Raw genomic sequence first — 17,914 nt, forward strand, 5'->3', positions numbered from 1 at the left:
GCTTGCATTCCCACCAACAGTGTAGGAGGGTTCCCCTTTCTCCGCATCCAGGTGGGGGTGATATTAAAAGAAAAACAGAATAATTGCCTTTGCAATGCCCATCTGCTTCATTAATGCGGTGCCTAGATGGGGTCCCTCTCGATCACATGGGGGCCCCCAAATGTGGGGCGATGATCAAGTGGAAGCCAATGGCGCTGGAGGTGAAAGAATTCACCTGAGGCAGAAAAAGGAGGTAGAAGTTTATTGAATACCCAAGGGAGGGTAAGACCACAGAGGAGAAGCTGTGTGCAAGGAGGCAGTGGGTGGGGGCTGCGTTTAAAGGGGGAAAATGAGGAGGTATGGCAACCTATGGAACTCTCCCCTTTTTGCTAACTGTGCCTGGTTGAAAGTAGCCCATTGGTCAGTGAGGGCCTGTGGATATTTTGAGGTGGGTCATCTGTGGGCCTGTCTGTATTCCATCCCTCCAGCCTGTTTGCCTAAAAGCAGCCTCTACAACTACCTTTGTCATTTGAGAGGCCACGTGACTGGATATCAGTACACATGCCTTTGCATCAGAATGTGCTTGGTGACCATAAGAAGATCATTTACAGTTCTCCAAGTTTCTGTGCTTTCATCTGGAAACCCTAAAATGTTTTCTGAGAGAACAAATCATAGCATCTAGCGCATGCTGGAATTCAACAGGTCTTAGTTCACATCTCCTTAGAGAAAGTTCTGGGGAGAAAGTAAAATTTAGTAGGTGAGTGGGTGGAATTCTTTTCATATATGGAAGCACCCCAACTCTCACACGCAATACTCATTGATATATTGTACCCCCAAAACCAGAAAACATTTGTGGTAAATTGCAAAAATAGTCATAAATTCTTTGCAGCTCATAGTATTAAGAACTGCAATGTTAACTCACCTCTTAAATTGACATAGTACTGTTGACTTGCTTTGACTAATAGAATGTAGTGGAAGTGAAGTTGTGAGTCTAAATTTAGGCTAAGGAAGGCCTTCAGCTTCTCTCTTGCACTAGGGAGACTTCCAGCACCTTGTGAATAAGTCTGAGCCGGTCTGCTGGATGATGAGCCCAAATGGAGAGGCCCAGCAGTCTGGGCTGAAGCAGTGGATGCCACAGGCATGTGAGCACCTGAAAGCAGCTGAGCTGGCCCAGAACAGAGTGCCCACATGGGTGTGGCACCATTTGCTGTCTTCCAGAATCATGAGAAAATACTAAAACATTATCTGAAATCATTACATTTTACAGTAGTTTGTTATATAGAAAAAGCTGACTGATAGAACATCCTTCACAAAACATTCTATTTCCTAGTGATCTCCTGTGGCTCACAGGCTCTCACAAATCCACACTGCCACAGGGAGAAGGTTGGATGAATGAGGGAAAAGCTATAGGCCATCCCTGGCCTAGCATGATTAATATTTGTCAGTATGGAGTTGCTATCATTTGTGAGTATTGCCATGTGCCAGGCACTGGACTATATTTAAACTTTATAATTTGTACTTATTTATAATTTCACTTCCTCATATACTATCATGTAATGATTTTCATCCCATTTTATAGAAAGTACACTAAGGCTCATATATTTTGAGTGACTTGCCCAAGGTGATGCAGCTGATAAAATCAAAAGCAGTATTGAATAATTATTTATTTGATTACAAAGCCGTCTTCTTCCTACTTTTGCTGCTCTGGACTTGGTTATTGCTGTGAAGCATCTTTAACTACTGCAAGATGGGAGAGGCTTTGGCCTTTTTAGTAAAACTTCACCAATGCATAATAACTAGGGTTGAAACGGGGCAAAAGAGTTGAAAGTCAGAACTAAAGAATTTGAAAATACACAAGTCCTTAGAAAATGTTGTAAGTGTTAATTAAAACTAACCTACGGGCGCCTGGGTGGCTCAGTTGGTTAAGCGACTGCCTTCGGCTCAGGGCATGATCCTGGAGTCCCTGGATCGAGTCCCTGGATCGAATCCCGCATCGGGCTCCCTGCTCGGCAGGGTGCCTGCTTCTCCCTCTGACCCTCCCCCCTCTCATGTGCTCTCTCTCTCTCATTCTCTCTGTCTCAAATAAATAAATAAAATCTTTAGGGGCACCTGGGTGGCTCAGATGGTTAAGCATCTGCCTTCGGCTCAGGTCATGATCTCAGGGTCCTGGAATCGAGTCCCACATCGGGCTCCCTGCTCCTTGGGAGCCTGCTTCTCCCTCTGCCTCTCTCTCTCTCTCTCTGTCTCTCATGAATAAATAAATAAAATTAAAAAAAAAAGAACTAACCTACATTCTGTCTAAATAATTTCTTAGAGGGCTTCCAATGATGTCAGTTATAATGACACATTCCATTTATATTGATAATTTTAAGTTAAATCAATGGAAGAAATTAGTGCTTTTTGAGAAAATTATTGGACAAGGTAATATTTTAAACTCCAAATTTTATTTCTGCCATTAATTTATTTAAAAAAGGGCCTTTCAGGGCGCCTGGGTGGCTCAGTTGGTTAAGCGACTGCCTTCGGCTCAGGTCATGATCCTGGAGTCCCGGGATCGAGTCCCGCATCGGGCTCCCTGCTCGGCAGGGAGTCTGCTTCTCCCTCTGACCCTCCTCCTTCTCATGCTCTCTATCTCATTCTCTCTCTCAAATAAATAAAATCTTTAAAAAAAAAAAACAAATTAGTTTTTGTCAAAAATGGTACACCATTCCGCTGAATCTAATTCACTACTAATTTTACGTTATGTTAAAATTATGATCTGAAGACAAAAGTGACTAGAACAGGTTCCTTGGGTGATGGCAGGAGGAGATGAGACACAGTTAGGTCACAGACAAAGATCATCTCCTCTTAGTTAATGTATTGGGCTTGCTTGGACTTCAACGTCCCCCAGGATTTGAGATCTGAGACTGGACCTTCAACTTCTGATTCAAGATGCAATTCTGCTCCATGTGGCTGACATCCTAACTTCCTAATTTAAGTTGAATTTTCTTTAAAGATGATATTAATAGGCAAAATTCTGAGCGTCATCAAGAAAGGTTTTGTCCGTTTGTCAAAATCTTAAGTAATTTCTGCAAGGAAATGTCAAAGGTTCAAAACAGCCAAAGTAAAACCCATGAATCACTGAAGTAGTAATTAGTAAAAATTTATTCTGCACATGCCAAAAAGACAGTTTGCAAACCAGAAGTATTTAAACCAGAAGGTGGAAGGAGGCTCAGGGGTATCTTGTTATAAAGTAGCTTATGTTATGAGAAAGCAGTGACTGCTTATTCATCACAGGGATTGGCTACAATATTACAGTTTTCAGTGGTTACCTCATATCAACCATGGGAAACAGTTCAGGTTCCTTTGTCATTTCCAAAGGCACAAGCAAGAAATGATCCTGTTCAATTAGCCTTGCAAAATAAGCTACATTAAGCTTTGTTTATATGTCTAACCTGGTTTTGTCTATTTAGGGAATTTTGAGGCTGACTCCATTTGTTTCTGATTTTAACAGTACAAAGCAGGTAAGTCGGGATCCAGGAAAAGCATAGAAACATGTCATTTCCTGCACAGAAAGAAGGAATGGTTAAATGAAGCATGCCTCAGCAGAACCTCAGAATCCCTCTTGATCCATAATGGCACAGACTTGAAAGACTAAATCTACCCATAAGGTCAAATATCTATCCTAATTATGTTAGGACCCTGTATTCTGAATCCATACAAGAAACCCCCAACCCCTACAAAGACTCACAGCTTACCCTTGTCACATTTCAGGTCTGCACTCACCAGCTGTGTGACCCTGAGCAAATTCCTCCACCTTTCTGAAATCAATATCCTCCTTGAAAAGTGGGGGTGTTATTAGTGTACTACAGATATAGTGGGAGACCTAGGAATTTTTCATTCCAAGTGCAGCATATGTATATTCCTCACAGCACCCTGATGAGCTGCTGTTAATGCCTCCAGACAAAGAACATCAGGAGCACACCTGTGGATGAAGAAGTTGGCTTTATTGTCCATTGTGGTGAGGGAGAAAACTCACCATGGAGAATCACGGGGCATCTCAGTAAGAGGGTGTTTGAACCAAAGAAGCAGAACCAGCAGGAAATATCCAGCAAGAGAATTCTTGCAAGGAGGTAATTTACACAACTGTGGGATGCACTAGGCAAATATGATCAACAGGGCTGGCCATTCGTCAGGAAAGGCAGGCTGTGACTACCAGCACAGGCAGATGCTACGGCCCACAGTGGAATCTCTTCCCCCTCAGGGAAGCCTCATCTTGCTTTTTTTTTTTTTTTTTTAAGTCAGCTCCACATCTAGCATGGAGCCCAACACAGGGCTTGAATTAACGACCCTGAGATTAAGACCTTAGCTGAGATCAAGAGCCAGACGCTTAACCCACTGAGCCACTCAGGTGCCCACAGTTCTGCTCTGAAGACTTTACAGCTAGTTGGTTCTGACTCATCCAGATTATCTAGGAAGACCTCTCTTACTTAAAGTCAACTGATTATGGACTGTAATCACATCTAAAGAATATTTTCAGAGCAACGCTCACATTAATGTTTGATTGAATAACTGAGGGCTAGAGCCTAACCAAGACGTAAAACTGACAATTTAACTACTATAGGGTTTGGGCTTGTGTTAGGTGACTTTGAAGAGGATTTAAGAGAGAGGGACTCTGCTCTTAGGAGGATTGTCAGGAAGTTGATGGTGGGATGGAGTAATTCTACAACTGGGCATCTTAATAAATCTTACCTAGAAGAAAGGAAGACTAGACTGAGGCTAAAGCTCTAATTAGTAATGAAGCCGTAGGCTGTCATATCATCTAGGAAAGATAGATGCTTGGTCATTTTTGTGGCTTGGACAATGTTTGTGTTTTGTCTGTGTTCAGACATGATACTAAGTGGCCTTGTGTTTTGTCTTGATCCATCATGGTCACTGAGTGGCTGTCTGATACTGCTATTCTATGACATTGTTTATGTTCACCAGGAAAACACCAGAACCTGGCTGTGAGCTGCAGACCAGCTCCTGGCAACACCAAGGCCTGTTTAATAGTACCAGGTGACTCCCAGATGCCAGGGCTTTTCCTGTCTCACTCTTCCTACAGTCTCTGTCATCATGAGATAGGACAGTGTGCTGAGAAACAGAAGGCCATCCAACAGGCACAGAGTGATTGACTCTAAGTGGAACCTCCCATTAACTTGTGGCTTCCATAACACACAAAAATCGATTCTTCTGGAAAAAAATAAATAAGTCTCCCTCTAATGGTTGCCTTTGTCTTAGTTCAATTCCTTAGTCCCTCACAAATATCTGGAATATGTGGCAGGATAAAGAATATGAAAAGATCCAGGAGGTTCTGGGAAGGAAACCGATTTCTAAGTCACAGCAATTCCCCTCATTCTGCCCTCAACATTTGACCTACATTCTTCATTGTAAAAAAATTTTAAAAACTAAAAATCATAGAGTGAGGTAGCCCGAGCTGTCTTTAATGTAATCAGTGTCCCCAAATTGCCTTTAAATATAGATAGCACTAAAACACAGAGTGCAGAGAATACTCTGGACAGGGAAAAATTGAGGTGAAAGATGATGCAATTACTGTAGGCAGCATTCATGACATTATGACTTCTTTTTATTGTCCCAGGTGCAAATACTGGAGCTTTTGAGAACATGACAAGAACTTAACTCAACTGGATTTACATAAGTAGAAAGGCAAAGGTATTCCTTGCCTACCACCAGCAGAAATACTCCAGGCAAGTAAATAAAAATTTGGAAAATTTTACATGCACTATGGAAACAAAAAAGAAAGACAATTAACCCACATATGGAGGCCAGGAAAAGGGGAGAAGATAGGGATTGCCAGGGAGGGAATCAATTCATGGGAGAATTTTTGGAGATTGTAAACCAGAAAATCCAAAGAACACCATATTAGTGATGATATCTAAACATGAAGCTACTCAGAAATTCCCACCCTTCTTGCCACCAGCAAGCATACACACCCATAAGAAGATTCTGATTTAATACCCTCCCTCTTTTCCTAGATAATTCCCCTGGTCTACTGTGAATGGAGCCTACATCAGAACAAGGGGATTTCCCAGTCCCTTCCAGGCTTCTTGGTACAAGCTCTTCAACTGGCAACTGAGGTGTCATCAGAAGGGAGTTTTCTGATTGGCCAGAACCTGACCTAGCAGGGTTTGGTGTGGGTGTCTTTAGAGTCTCTTCTCAGTTGGGTCCTCACCATTGCTCTGCAACTCAGAACAGCAACTTCAGAAACTGCATTGAGAAAAGAATGACCTTAAACAGAGTTCTGATTCTGGGGACTCTTACCCTGACCACCATGATGAGCCCCTCTAGTGGTGAAGACATTGTGGGTGAGTGCACAGCTGAGGGATGTGGGGACTAGACTTGAGAAAAGGAATTGGAAGGGGAAAAAAAAATAGAGATTGGTGTAGAAATAGCAGAGGGCGCCTGGGTGGCTCAGTTGGTTGGGCGACTGCCTTCGGCGCAGGTCATGATCCTGGAGTCCCTGGATCGAGTCCCACATCGGGCTCCCTGCTCGGCGGGGAGTCTGCTTCTCCCTCTGACCCTCCCCCCTCTCATGTGGTCTCTCATTCTCTCTCAAATAAATAAATAAAATCTTAAAAAAAAAAAAATAGCAGAGACTCCTCAGAGGTGTTCTCAATATTAAGCAGATCTAAAAATTATAGTCATCTTTCCTTCAGGAAACTGGAGACCCAACCCACTCTCTTTGCTTCCCGTGCTGTTGCTGAGTTCGTCAAGGACATCATTCGTTTTTAATATCAGATCCAGTGAATATAGCCTAGAAGACTCAATGGCATTTATTCATGATTACCTCAAAGATTAGGGATATGTCCACGAGTGGATGTTTTGTTACTAAAAATTCATAAACTATTGCTTCCAAATGTCTCTGAACAACATTTTGAAGCTTTTTATATGTTTCTTCTGTAGTCTCACTTTGGGGTAAAGAGTTCCATGAATTATGTATACTACGTAGATATAAAGAAGGATGTCCTCTTCTTTGTCTCAGATTTCCATACATTTTCATGCTAGAAACTTGCATGAGGGGAGTGGGTAAACAAGCCCAGCTGAATACCTTTAGACAAGTCATTCTACCACATGACCTCGTATATGTCACTTCACAAATAATCAAATCAAATATGTATTTAGAAATGCTTTTCCAATAATGAAGACATAGTAATGTCAATGATCATTCTTGTTTCTTGATTGTTACTACAACAACTGTGGCTTAATAATTTTTTTAAATTTTAATTACAGAATGGTTAACATACAGAGTTATGTTAGTTTCAGTTGTACAATATAGTGATTCAACAATTCTATACATTACTCAGTGCTCATCAAGATAAGTGTACTCTTAATCCCATTTACCTGTTTTAACCATCCCCCCCCACCTCCCCTCTGGTAACCATCAGTTTGTTCCCTACAGTTAATTGTTTTTTGATTTGTCTCTTTTTTATTTGTTCATTAGTTTTGTTTCTTAAACTCCACAAATGAGTGAAATCACATGGTCGTTGTCCTTGACTGATTATTTCGCTTAACATTACACTCTCTAGTTCCATCCATGTTGTTGCAAATGGCAAGATTTCATTCTTTTTATCACTGACTAATATTCCATTGTGTATATACATATATATACCATATCTTCTTTATCCATTCATCTAACAATGGACACTTGGGCTGCTTCCATAATTTTTTTCTTTAACAAAGTAGAGAATATCCTTATTTTTATTTTAAAATTGAGAACTTTATGATGAAAAAACTTGGTTAATTAAATTATATTATTCTCAAATTGTCAACTCAAATGACCTTTCATTCTACCCAATGGAGACCCTTAAAAGGAAAACAGGGCAAGTACACATTAATTATTTAATCCCTCCCCCACCCCCACCTTCACTGTCCACCTCTTGCCACCTTCTCTTCAGGCATTCCTTTATCATCCTTTCCTTCCAGGATCTATCCCTGGTCCTTTTTATTGTTGTTTTATTGACATGAGGAGTGTGTTTGTAAAAACCAAAGTAGAAAAACCAAAAAGTTAAGAGGGAAAAACCAAAAAGTTAAGAGGGAATAGCACATGTCACAAAATATAATTTTTAATATTTTAAGAAAAAAAAAGGGGCCCAATAGTGCTTAGGCTCACAAGTCATAATACAGCCTTGGTCACTGCTGATTCTGACTTTCATATGGTTCTGCTACCTCTGTGTCTGTCAGTCTCCACTCCCCCAAATTTCTGTGATCCTTGAGAATAGCAATTGACATTCAATACACACTTTTGAGCATACAGTGAGATAAATTTTGGGGATTCAATGATGAAAAGACATGCTATCTGACCCCTGGTGCAGGAAGGCAGAAGGACCATTGCTGAGCAGGACCATGGACACAGTTTCAGTGAAACTCAGCAGTGTGATGTTCATCAACTGTTGGCAACCCAGGACAAGTACCAGATGAAAACAATAATTGCATATATTCATGTTTGAAAGAGGAGTCAAGGATAAAGTATAGAGGATAAAGAGGCTTTGTCGGAGGGCCTTTTAAGTAATCAACCAAGGGGGTCATACTGGACAGGGTAGTGAGAAAGCTGATGAGGTATAGATAAATTTGGAGAGCAAGACACTGGGATGGAGGTACTGGAGGTTACAATGTGGTCAAAAACATGTTCAGTGAGAGAACTTAGCTAAAATGTTGGTAACTAAGCAGGAACTTCAAGAAGGAACTGATGGTGTCCAGGAAATCCATAAAGATAACTTTGTTTCAAGGAGAAAGACCCCTACAAAGACAAGGAACATGAAAGAATAATATACTTTGGTTTGACTGGCAGATGAGGTATTTGTGGAGGAGGTGGGACCATAAGACTGCTGCTCTTCCCTTGCAAGACTCACCACAGCTTACTGTCTTTGTTCCTGTACTCACTTGACTCTCTCACCATGCAATAAGTTCCTTGATGACAAAAACCATGCTGACTGGTGTTTTACACCCTGCTCCTCATGATGTCTGATGTCTCACTGATGTTCAGTAAATGAGGAAGAACATAAAGAGGAAATGATAAAAAGCTCACATATGTCTTCACAAGATTGTCCAGTTAGGCTCACTGGGTGGAGTCCTACTCTGCCATTCTATTTTGGTATCCTTACACAAGCATATTGTCCATGTGAGGAAAAGGGCCATAGTTTACCCAGAATCCTAAACAGATAGAAATGTTGAGTCAGAATAAGGAAAGAGGTTTAATAACCTCCTCGAAGGAAAAAAAATAAAGGGGGGTTGGAAGTGACAATAATCTAAAATCTAATAAAGCTTCCATTTTGTATTTCTGATGAAATCGAGTGCTCTCCTCTGAGGATTACGATTGTTAACAAAATCGAGATCTTAGGAACATTGTTTATTTTTTATATACTTTGTAATATTGTCACTGTCCTTGTCATATTCTTTCTTATATCCTATAACAGTTAAGAAACTCTTTTAAAACAATATGGTCCTGTGTGCTTTTCTTTGGAAAAATAAGAAGTAGAAGGAGGACCGGGGGGTGGGGGGAGGAGGAAGAGGAGGAAGGAAGGAAGGAAGGAAGGAAGGAAGGAAGGAAGGAAGGAAAGCTACTGTAGAAAAAGTTCTGCTCTGAACCAGTCTTGGGGGGAGAGGAATCAAAATGTATTAACTGATGAAAGAATTAAGTAAGAGATAAAACTTATGAAGCAGAGGGAAGTAAAGTGAATTTCTGAGAAAGGAAGCTAAAACCACAATAATTTGTTCCTTCCTTCTTTCATTTCATTATAATATTTATCATAAGCCAACTGAGTATGCCAGATGCTGAGCTAGGTACACAGGGAACAGCAGTAACAAGGCCGTTGTAATTCTGCTCTCGTGGAGCCTACAAGACAGTGGAAAAGCAGACTGTATTCTAACTGGACAACTATCAACACTGAGAGAGAGGGAGCAGGGAGCAGGTGCTGGGAAATTTGCCTAAAGACTGTGCCAAAGATGAAGCCCACTATATTTGAAAGCCAGTTTCTTCTGTCACTTGGTTTAATAAGGCTCTTTTCTCCCTCTGTTTTCTACTTCTTGCTCCTCACCCTTACTGATCAGCTGACCACGTTGGTTCCTATGGCATAAATGTCTACCAGTCTTATGGTCCCTCTGGCCAGTACACCCATGAATTTGATGGAGATGAGGAGTTCTACGTGGACCTGGAGAAGAAGGAAACTGTCTGGCAGCTGCCTATGTTTCAAACATATAGAAGATTTGACCCACAGGGCGCACTGACAAACTTGGCTATATCAAAACACAACTTGAACATCCTGATTGAACGGTCCAACTCCACCGCTGCTACCAATGGTATGTGTCCGCCACTCTGCCTCTCTTTACTGAACCTTCCAACACACCAGGTCTCATTCCCTTCCTCCCTACGATAGATACCCTTGACTAATTTCCAAGGATCTTCCCCCAGATCTTCTCATAGTAATTACTGAACACTCATCCTCTGCATCTCAAAACTGAAATATTGCCATGTAGTACAAGGATCCTTACTCCCAAACCATGTTCCTTGAATCCCTCAAGGAGAAGTCCTATAGATCTGCTACTTTAATAAGCATGCCCACAGAGGGAAGGGCACAAGGATAAAGTATAGGCAGTGTATGTACACTTTCCCAAGCAGAAGTTAAGCAAGAACTCTTCTACCATCAGATGGGGAACTGTTGGTGGGAGGGCTCTTACAGGACACAATGCAGAACCTCAGGGCAGAGCTCTTTGCAATTCATATCAGTGCTGCTTCCTCACCACAGAGGTTCCTGAGGTGACTGTGTTTCTAAAGTCTCCTGCGATGCTGGGTCAGCCCAACACCCTCATCTGTTTTGTCGACAACATCTTTCCTCCTGTGATCAATGTCACATGGTTGAAGAATAGGCATTCAGTCACAGAAGGTGTTTCTGAAACCAGCTTCCTCGCCAAGAGGGATCATTCCTTCTTAAAGATCAGTTACCTCACCTTCCTTCCCTCTGCTGATGATATTTATGACTGCAAGGTGGAGCACTGGGGCCTGGATGAGCCACTTCTGAAACACTGGGGTATGTATGAATTCCACCCCCTTGGCACCTTCTTTCTCTATCAAGTCCAGAGTATCCTGCCCTTTAGCCCCGGAATCTCATGTTTTCCACACTTCAAAGGTTTCGAATAATAGACTTTTCTCTCTTCCCTAACCATGGTGCCCTGAGTCCTCATGGAACCGAAACCATTCCTCCTGCCCCATCACACATATGGGTACATGAACCAACACTCTGCATTCTGACTTCCACAACCTCATTTTTACAGAACCTGAGATTCCAACGCCTATGTCAGAGCTGACAGAGACTGTGGTCTGTGCCGTGGGGTTGACTGTGGGCCTTGTGGGCATCGTGGTGGGCACTGTCTTCATTATCCAAGGCCTGCACTCAGGTGGTGCTTCCAGACATCAAGGGCCTTTGTGAGCCGCACCCTAGAAAAGGAGGTAAGGATTCAGATTTGTCAGAGCTGAGAGCTGGAGACACAGCTCAGGAGGGAGGAAAGTGGGAGGAGTTTGTGGACACAAATGTGGTTGAAAGGTTGTAGGAGTCTGGGGGAGGGCATGATGACAATACAGGAGCCCCCGAGGATCCAACCATCTCATGTCTGTACTATTGCAGGTACACCACATGCCCACCGACCAGAGCAGAAGAGTGGACTTGATAGGTGACCTAGCACTGTTTCCTGGCCGAGTTCATCATATTCCTTCTCTCTTCCAATGCTCCCCCTCTCTTCTCTTTTATGGAACTTAAGGTCCCCCTATATCCTCTGAGAGCTCACATATCCTTTGAAATTCTCCCGCCTTGACTGCCTGATTTGTTTTTCTTTTCTTAATTGTTACCTACAATGAGATCTCTGGGATATTCCACCCAGTTACCCAATTCTTTGTAACCCTGATCCAATATTCCCATGGAAACAATAAATTTCCCTTTATGAGATCTCTTAGTAAAATTTTTCTTGTCTTTCATCTCAGGGCTGACTAGGACCATGGTCCTTTATGCTTCAGGTCCACTTAATCTCGTTTTCTGGATTATGTTTCATGCCCAGTAACAGCAGAGCAAGCAAGTATAGACTGATAATATTTGATATCTTAGCTGAGGTTAATATTTCTCTCTTCTTATTATTCCCACGCTTTGGCATTACCACTTTCCCCCCAATTCAGACATCAGTGAAAGTAGTATATGCCCTTTGTCCTTGGTATAGATTTCTTATAGAAGAAACACACACACACACACAAAAAAGAAATAAGTTCATACTCCTTTTAGTATAGTTTTAAAAAGCTATGACAGAGAATTAAATTAGGATAAAGAAATTTTCAATTTCAAAAGTATTGAAAGTCAAAATTGTTTTCCAAAACTTTAAAATTTCAATTTGTGAAGAATGAATGATGATAGGACCAGCTTTCCTCGCCGTTCCTCACCCATGAGAAGATGAGAATTCTTTAGGCACGAAAAGAAATGGAAGTCAGTTACGGGGGTATTAGAATAAGACCATAAAGTAAAAATCTGAGAAGAACCAAATACTTCGTTCTTACTTAGGGGTAGTAACAACAGGAAGAGGAATGGGAGTAGAAACCACAGACATATTTAAGCTTCTGAGAACACAGGTGTGGTTTGCCTCACCTCCTACATGAATCCCTGCTAGATAAACACATAGACTTTCCTGTGCCACCATGGTATGTCAGGGACAGTAGCGTGAACATAGTTGCAGGATGTTTCTAGGCAGATCAGCTTAGGTCAAAGCTCACTGAATCCCTGTGCAGCCCTGTACACCCTGGGAAATAGCGAAACACTCCTATAACCCCAGCTCCCTGCCCCTCTCCCCTCACCCTTCCTGGTTAAGGAAAGAATGAGCCTATGAGAGAGAAATCCCAGGAGGGACAATATGGTGGAGATAATGTACTGGCATATACGGATGCTGTATCTTCTAGATTCATTGTCTCCTAGTGGAAGACATTTCTTGAAAATGTATGTGACTTGACTTGGAGTCATTTTGCCTTTAAAATTGTTTTAGGCACAAATCTGCCTCAGTCTTTTCACTCTGCACCTACTGTGTCCATGCGGTGTATCTAAGACACTATTATGGAATAGCTATAAAATGTATGAGGCTGTCTGTCCATGCCACCTGCACGAATGAGCTTAAAGTGTAATTGGGGGAAAAACACAATTTTAATACAATAATTGATAGAACATAGTTTGATAGAAACCTAAATGTAAATTCAGGACTCAGCACTTTATGGCTGGTATTTTAAACTTTATAATACTGACTAAATATATTCTGAGTCATATTTCTCATCCATAATGTGGAAGTGATAATACTTTGCTTGTAGTTATTGACAGAATTTGAATAATCTCGATATATAGGCTGTGCCTTACACATAGTATACAAATACATAAGAAATCATTGCTAGCTGTATCCATAATTAATTTTTTAAAAAGAATGGATCATATCATATAAAAAAAACACATTTCTTTTTCTGAGTCCATTAATGATTTAGCATATTCAAACATGGAGATATGAATGAATTTCTTTTCATAAGTTAGTGAGAGGATTTTTTTCCCCAGAAACTCAGAGACTCTGAGGTTCAGTTAGGCTAAGAGAATAGATAGGGTGTAGTTGTCAGTGACATATCACTGGTGGAGGGTTGCTAAGAGAATTCTTAGAACAATAAGTTGTAATATTTGACTTTGGGTTTTTAAGACAAAGATTTGTTATATGTAACAGATCTTCTGCATGTTTACTTTGGGGAACAGTGGGAAAGATTCAAGGAGCAAAAGCTAATTGTGGGGTAGAAGTAAGAGAACAATTAAAAATAGAGACTAGGAATTAGTAAATTTAGGGAATCTGACCTAGCAGTTATCATGAAAATGTAGGTAACAGAACACAGAGGATGTCAAGCCAGTAAAACTACTCTGCATGATACTATAATGGTGGATACATGCCATTACACATTTGTTCAAACCCACAGAATGTACACAAGAGTGAACTCTGGTGTAAACCATGGAGTTTGGGGGATAATAATCTGTCAGTGTAGTGTCATCAATTATAATAAATGTACCACTCTGGTAAGGGGTGTTGATAGTAGGGGAGTCTGTGCTTGGTGGGTACAAAGATATATGGGAAATCTCTGTACCTTCCACTCAATTTTGCTGTGAACCTAAAATTGCTCTAAAATAAAGTGTATTTAAAAAAAGGAAATGTCATCAATTATGATATAAAATGTATAAAATAAAAATTTTAGTATAAAAAATGTAGATCATCTGAAAACGCACAAATGTACTCAGGAAGAGTTTTTGTCAATAGGCTTTCAAATAAATGTTATATAAATTTCAATGATTCATGAGGAATTTGGACATGGTGTGTGCGGGTGTGCACGTGCATGTGTGTGTTATTGTAATATAAGGGTTATATTGAATCACATTATAACCAGTGTTCCAAGAATATACAAATGCTGACCTACTCAGACTCTTTCCCAATGAAATACTGAGGAAAACAAATTTAATGGAAGTTGAATTTTATTAAGGGAATTCATTCATAAAGTCTTCATATAATTTTAAAGTGGAATTAATTCTAAAAACAAGAGCAATCATTTCATTTTCTCAGCTAAAAGTTAAAAGTGGGATCACCACATTACCTTACTGTCAACAGAGTTATATATCAGACCTCATGATATTAAATTATGTGATTCTTAAAAAACTCAAAACATTATTTGAGTTATTTCTTTTTTTTTTTAATTTGACAGATAGAAAGTGAGAGAGAGCACACAAGCAAGGGGAGTGGGAGAGGGAGAAGCAGGCTTCCCGCTGAGCAGGGAGCCCAAAGCGGAAGGACCCTGGGATCATGACCTGAGCCGAAGGCAGACGCTCAACGACTGAGCCACCTAGGAGCCCCTATTTGAGTTATTTCTGATTGTGTACATAAAGTGTGACTTTATTAGTGTTTAATATTAATACACTATTTAAAAATCACATCTTTCAGCAAATAATTTGCAAAGAAAAATAGAGACCAGAGAAACTTCACATTAAAAAAAACTGAAGATACATATCAGTCAAATGTTGGGCTTTGTTTGGATGCATATTCAAAAAAAACAACTGTTAAAAAATTCTTGTGAGACAATCGGAAAAATTGAACACTGGTTGTATTAAGAAATTACCTAATTTTAAGGCTGTTAATGGTGATATTATGTTTCTAGAAAGTCATTATATTTTAGATTGTCATAATAAAACATCTGTCAAGAAAAAGACATGATGTGTAAGATTATCTTCAAACTATTCCCGTATATGTGTAAGATTAAGTGGGTGGGTTTACAAAATTATCCATGAATTAATAATTATTAAAGCCAGACTATTGATACATGGCACTATTCTCTTCAGTACCAAATATAGTTGAAATTTTCCATAATACAAAGGTTTTTTAAAGTATTCCAGGAAAGACAAAGGAAAAAAAATAGGCAGGGAAGCATTCTGTTTGAAGTTTTGTTGGTTTTTAAGATATTCCTCATTTTATCCCAGTTAGGAAACTGTGAGTATCCAAATCCTGCTCCACACTATAGACCTCCCAGTGATGTAACCCTAAAGAATATGTATGTACAAGGAATAATAGTAAAGGAAAGCAGAGTAATGCTCACTTTCTATTGGCTGGACTAAGCCCCAAACTTTACTAATATATTCACTAATTTAATCATAATGCAAAAATAAAAATGGTCATTGAGTACCAGTGTTGTGATACATATCATACATTCACTGGCTTCAGAGAATTTACATTCCAGTGGGAAGAAATATACATATATAAAATAATTCCACTAGCATATAATTATAAACTCTAAGAATTCGTAAAGGAATCACTTATGTCTCAAATTCTCCCATCATGATCCAGGAGTTGTTATCTCTCTTTTTCTCAGCTTCTTTATTCTCCATCATTTGGTCTACTATATCACTAATTCTCTCTTCTGCCTCATTTATCCTAGGAGTTAGAGTCTCCATTTTTTTTTGCATCTCATTAATAGCCCTTGTGATTTTGACTTGATTAGATTTTAGTTCTTTTATTTCTCCAGAAAGGGATTCTCTAGTGTCTTCTATACTTTTTTCAAGCCCAGCTAGTATCTTTACCATCATTATTCTGAACTCTAGTTCCGGTATCTTATAATTATGTCCATACTGATTAGGTCCTTGGCAGTCAGTACTGCCTCTTGTTCTCTTTTGAGGTTTTTCCATCTTGTCATTCTGTCCAGAGAAAAATAGGTGAATGAGAGAACAAAATAATAAATTGGCAACAGCAACCACAGAGAAATATACACCAAACAAGTCAGAAGAGACCCAAAACCAAAAAAAATTTTTAAAAATTAAAATTAAAAAAAAGAATATAATCAGACAGGTGGACAAAATGGTGCAATACACTGGATCTTGTGTGTATTTTGGTCTGTTTGTTAGATAAATAAATCCTAAAATTGTGAAGAAAAAAAAACTTACATATGTACAAAAACAAAATTAAATACTATGAAAGGATAGACTGTAACTGTAAAAATGAAAATTAAAAGACACAAAAAAGGAATATAAACAGACAGGTGAACAGAACAGATCAATGCACTATATCCTGAGTCTATTTTGTTTGGTTTGTTACTAGAAACTACATCTCAAATTTGTAAGGAAAGAAAAACATTATACTCAAAAATAAAATTAAATACATTGAAAGGATAGAATGTAACTGTAAAGATGAAAATTTAAAAAGACTTTAACAAAACAAGACAAAAAGAAAAAAGAGTGAGAGAGAATATGATCAGACAGGTGCAGAGAACAGAGCCATACACTAGATTCTGGGTGTATTTTGGTCTGCCAGTAAGAAGAATCTTATCCCAAAATTGTAAAGAAAGAAAAACTTACATACATACAAAAGTAAAAGTAAATACAATGAAAGGATAGAATATAACTGTAAAAATGAAAATAAAAAGATTTTTTAAAAAAGAGTTGACAAAATAAGAAATTCGTTGAAAAAGGAAAGACAAAAAAATTGAAAGACTAAAGAATCATGGGGGGAAAAGTCATGAATTCTATATACTATTTTCCTCTAGCGCAGGAGTTTTGCAGTTCTCTGTGATTTGTAAACTTGGTCTTAGCGAATCCTCTGCTGATCTTCTGGGAGAGGGGCTTGTTGCGCTGATTCTCAGTTGTCTTTGCCCCAGGCAGAATTGCTCCGCCCTTGCCAGGGGGCCAGGCTGAGTAACTGCTCTGGATTGCTCTAGATTGCTCTATGTGGCTTTTGTTCCCTGAAGGCTTTCCACAACAGCTTTAGAGGATGAGAATTAAAATGGCGGCCTCCCACTCTCCAGCCCCAGAATTGAGAGCTTGGGGTCCCATTCCTCAGTGAGCCTTCAGAGAAAAGCAGTCAGTCACTCCTATCTCCCTGGTCTCCAGCTGCACTCCATGCTCACCTGGCCTGGGACCGAGTTTTTCTATCTCAGGCAATCAACCCCAATACAGGTCTCCAAACCCTGCAGGTTCCTTCGGGGCACTGCTGCTCCTCTGGTCTTGTGTGTGTGTTGGGGGGGCGGTGGTGGGAAGAGGGGTCTCAGCGTTCTTCCTCTTCCTGGATCCCCTGCTTGGGGAGTGGTCAACCGACCGTGCAGGGGTTCGCAGTTTATGGCAACCCCAAGCTCGGAGCCCACTTCTGGGCTCACTGACTGCAGCCAGCTTCCGCATCCTGATGCCTGGGAACTCTGCTGCACTCAGGCACTCCCGGTCTTCCTGTGAACCCAGGGAATCCTGAGACCACACTGTCCCACGTGGGATTCTGCCCTGCTTCTCCACCTGAGCGCTCTTCAGGCAGCGACATCCCTCACTGGAGCAGACTTCTAAAAGTTCTGATTTTGTGCTCTGCTGCTTTATCACTTTTTGGTAGCTGGCTT

General features: G+C 40.2%; 1 protein-coding gene across 1 annotated transcript; it reads left to right on the plus strand.

Moving 5' to 3' along the window:
- The first annotated feature begins 6,159 nt into the window (after positions 1-6,159).
- Positions 6,160-11,951, plus strand: LOC102747192 (SLA class II histocompatibility antigen, DQ haplotype D alpha chain). Its single transcript, XM_031033267.2, has 5 exons — positions 6,160-6,320; positions 10,063-10,311; positions 10,758-11,039; positions 11,284-11,458; positions 11,634-11,951. Exons 1-4 carry the CDS (start codon positions 6,239-6,241, stop codon positions 11,436-11,438), a joined length of 768 nt encoding a protein of 255 aa, XP_030889127.2. The 5' UTR covers positions 6,160-6,238; the 3' UTR covers positions 11,439-11,458; positions 11,634-11,951.
- The last annotated feature ends 5,963 nt before the right edge of the window (positions 11,952-17,914 follow it).

This window comes from Leptonychotes weddellii, chromosome 8 (assembly GCF_054177405.1).
Source record: "Leptonychotes weddellii isolate Sample4059 chromosome 8, ASM5417740v2, whole genome shotgun sequence".
Taxonomy (NCBI): Eukaryota; Metazoa; Chordata; class Mammalia; order Carnivora; family Phocidae; genus Leptonychotes; species Leptonychotes weddellii.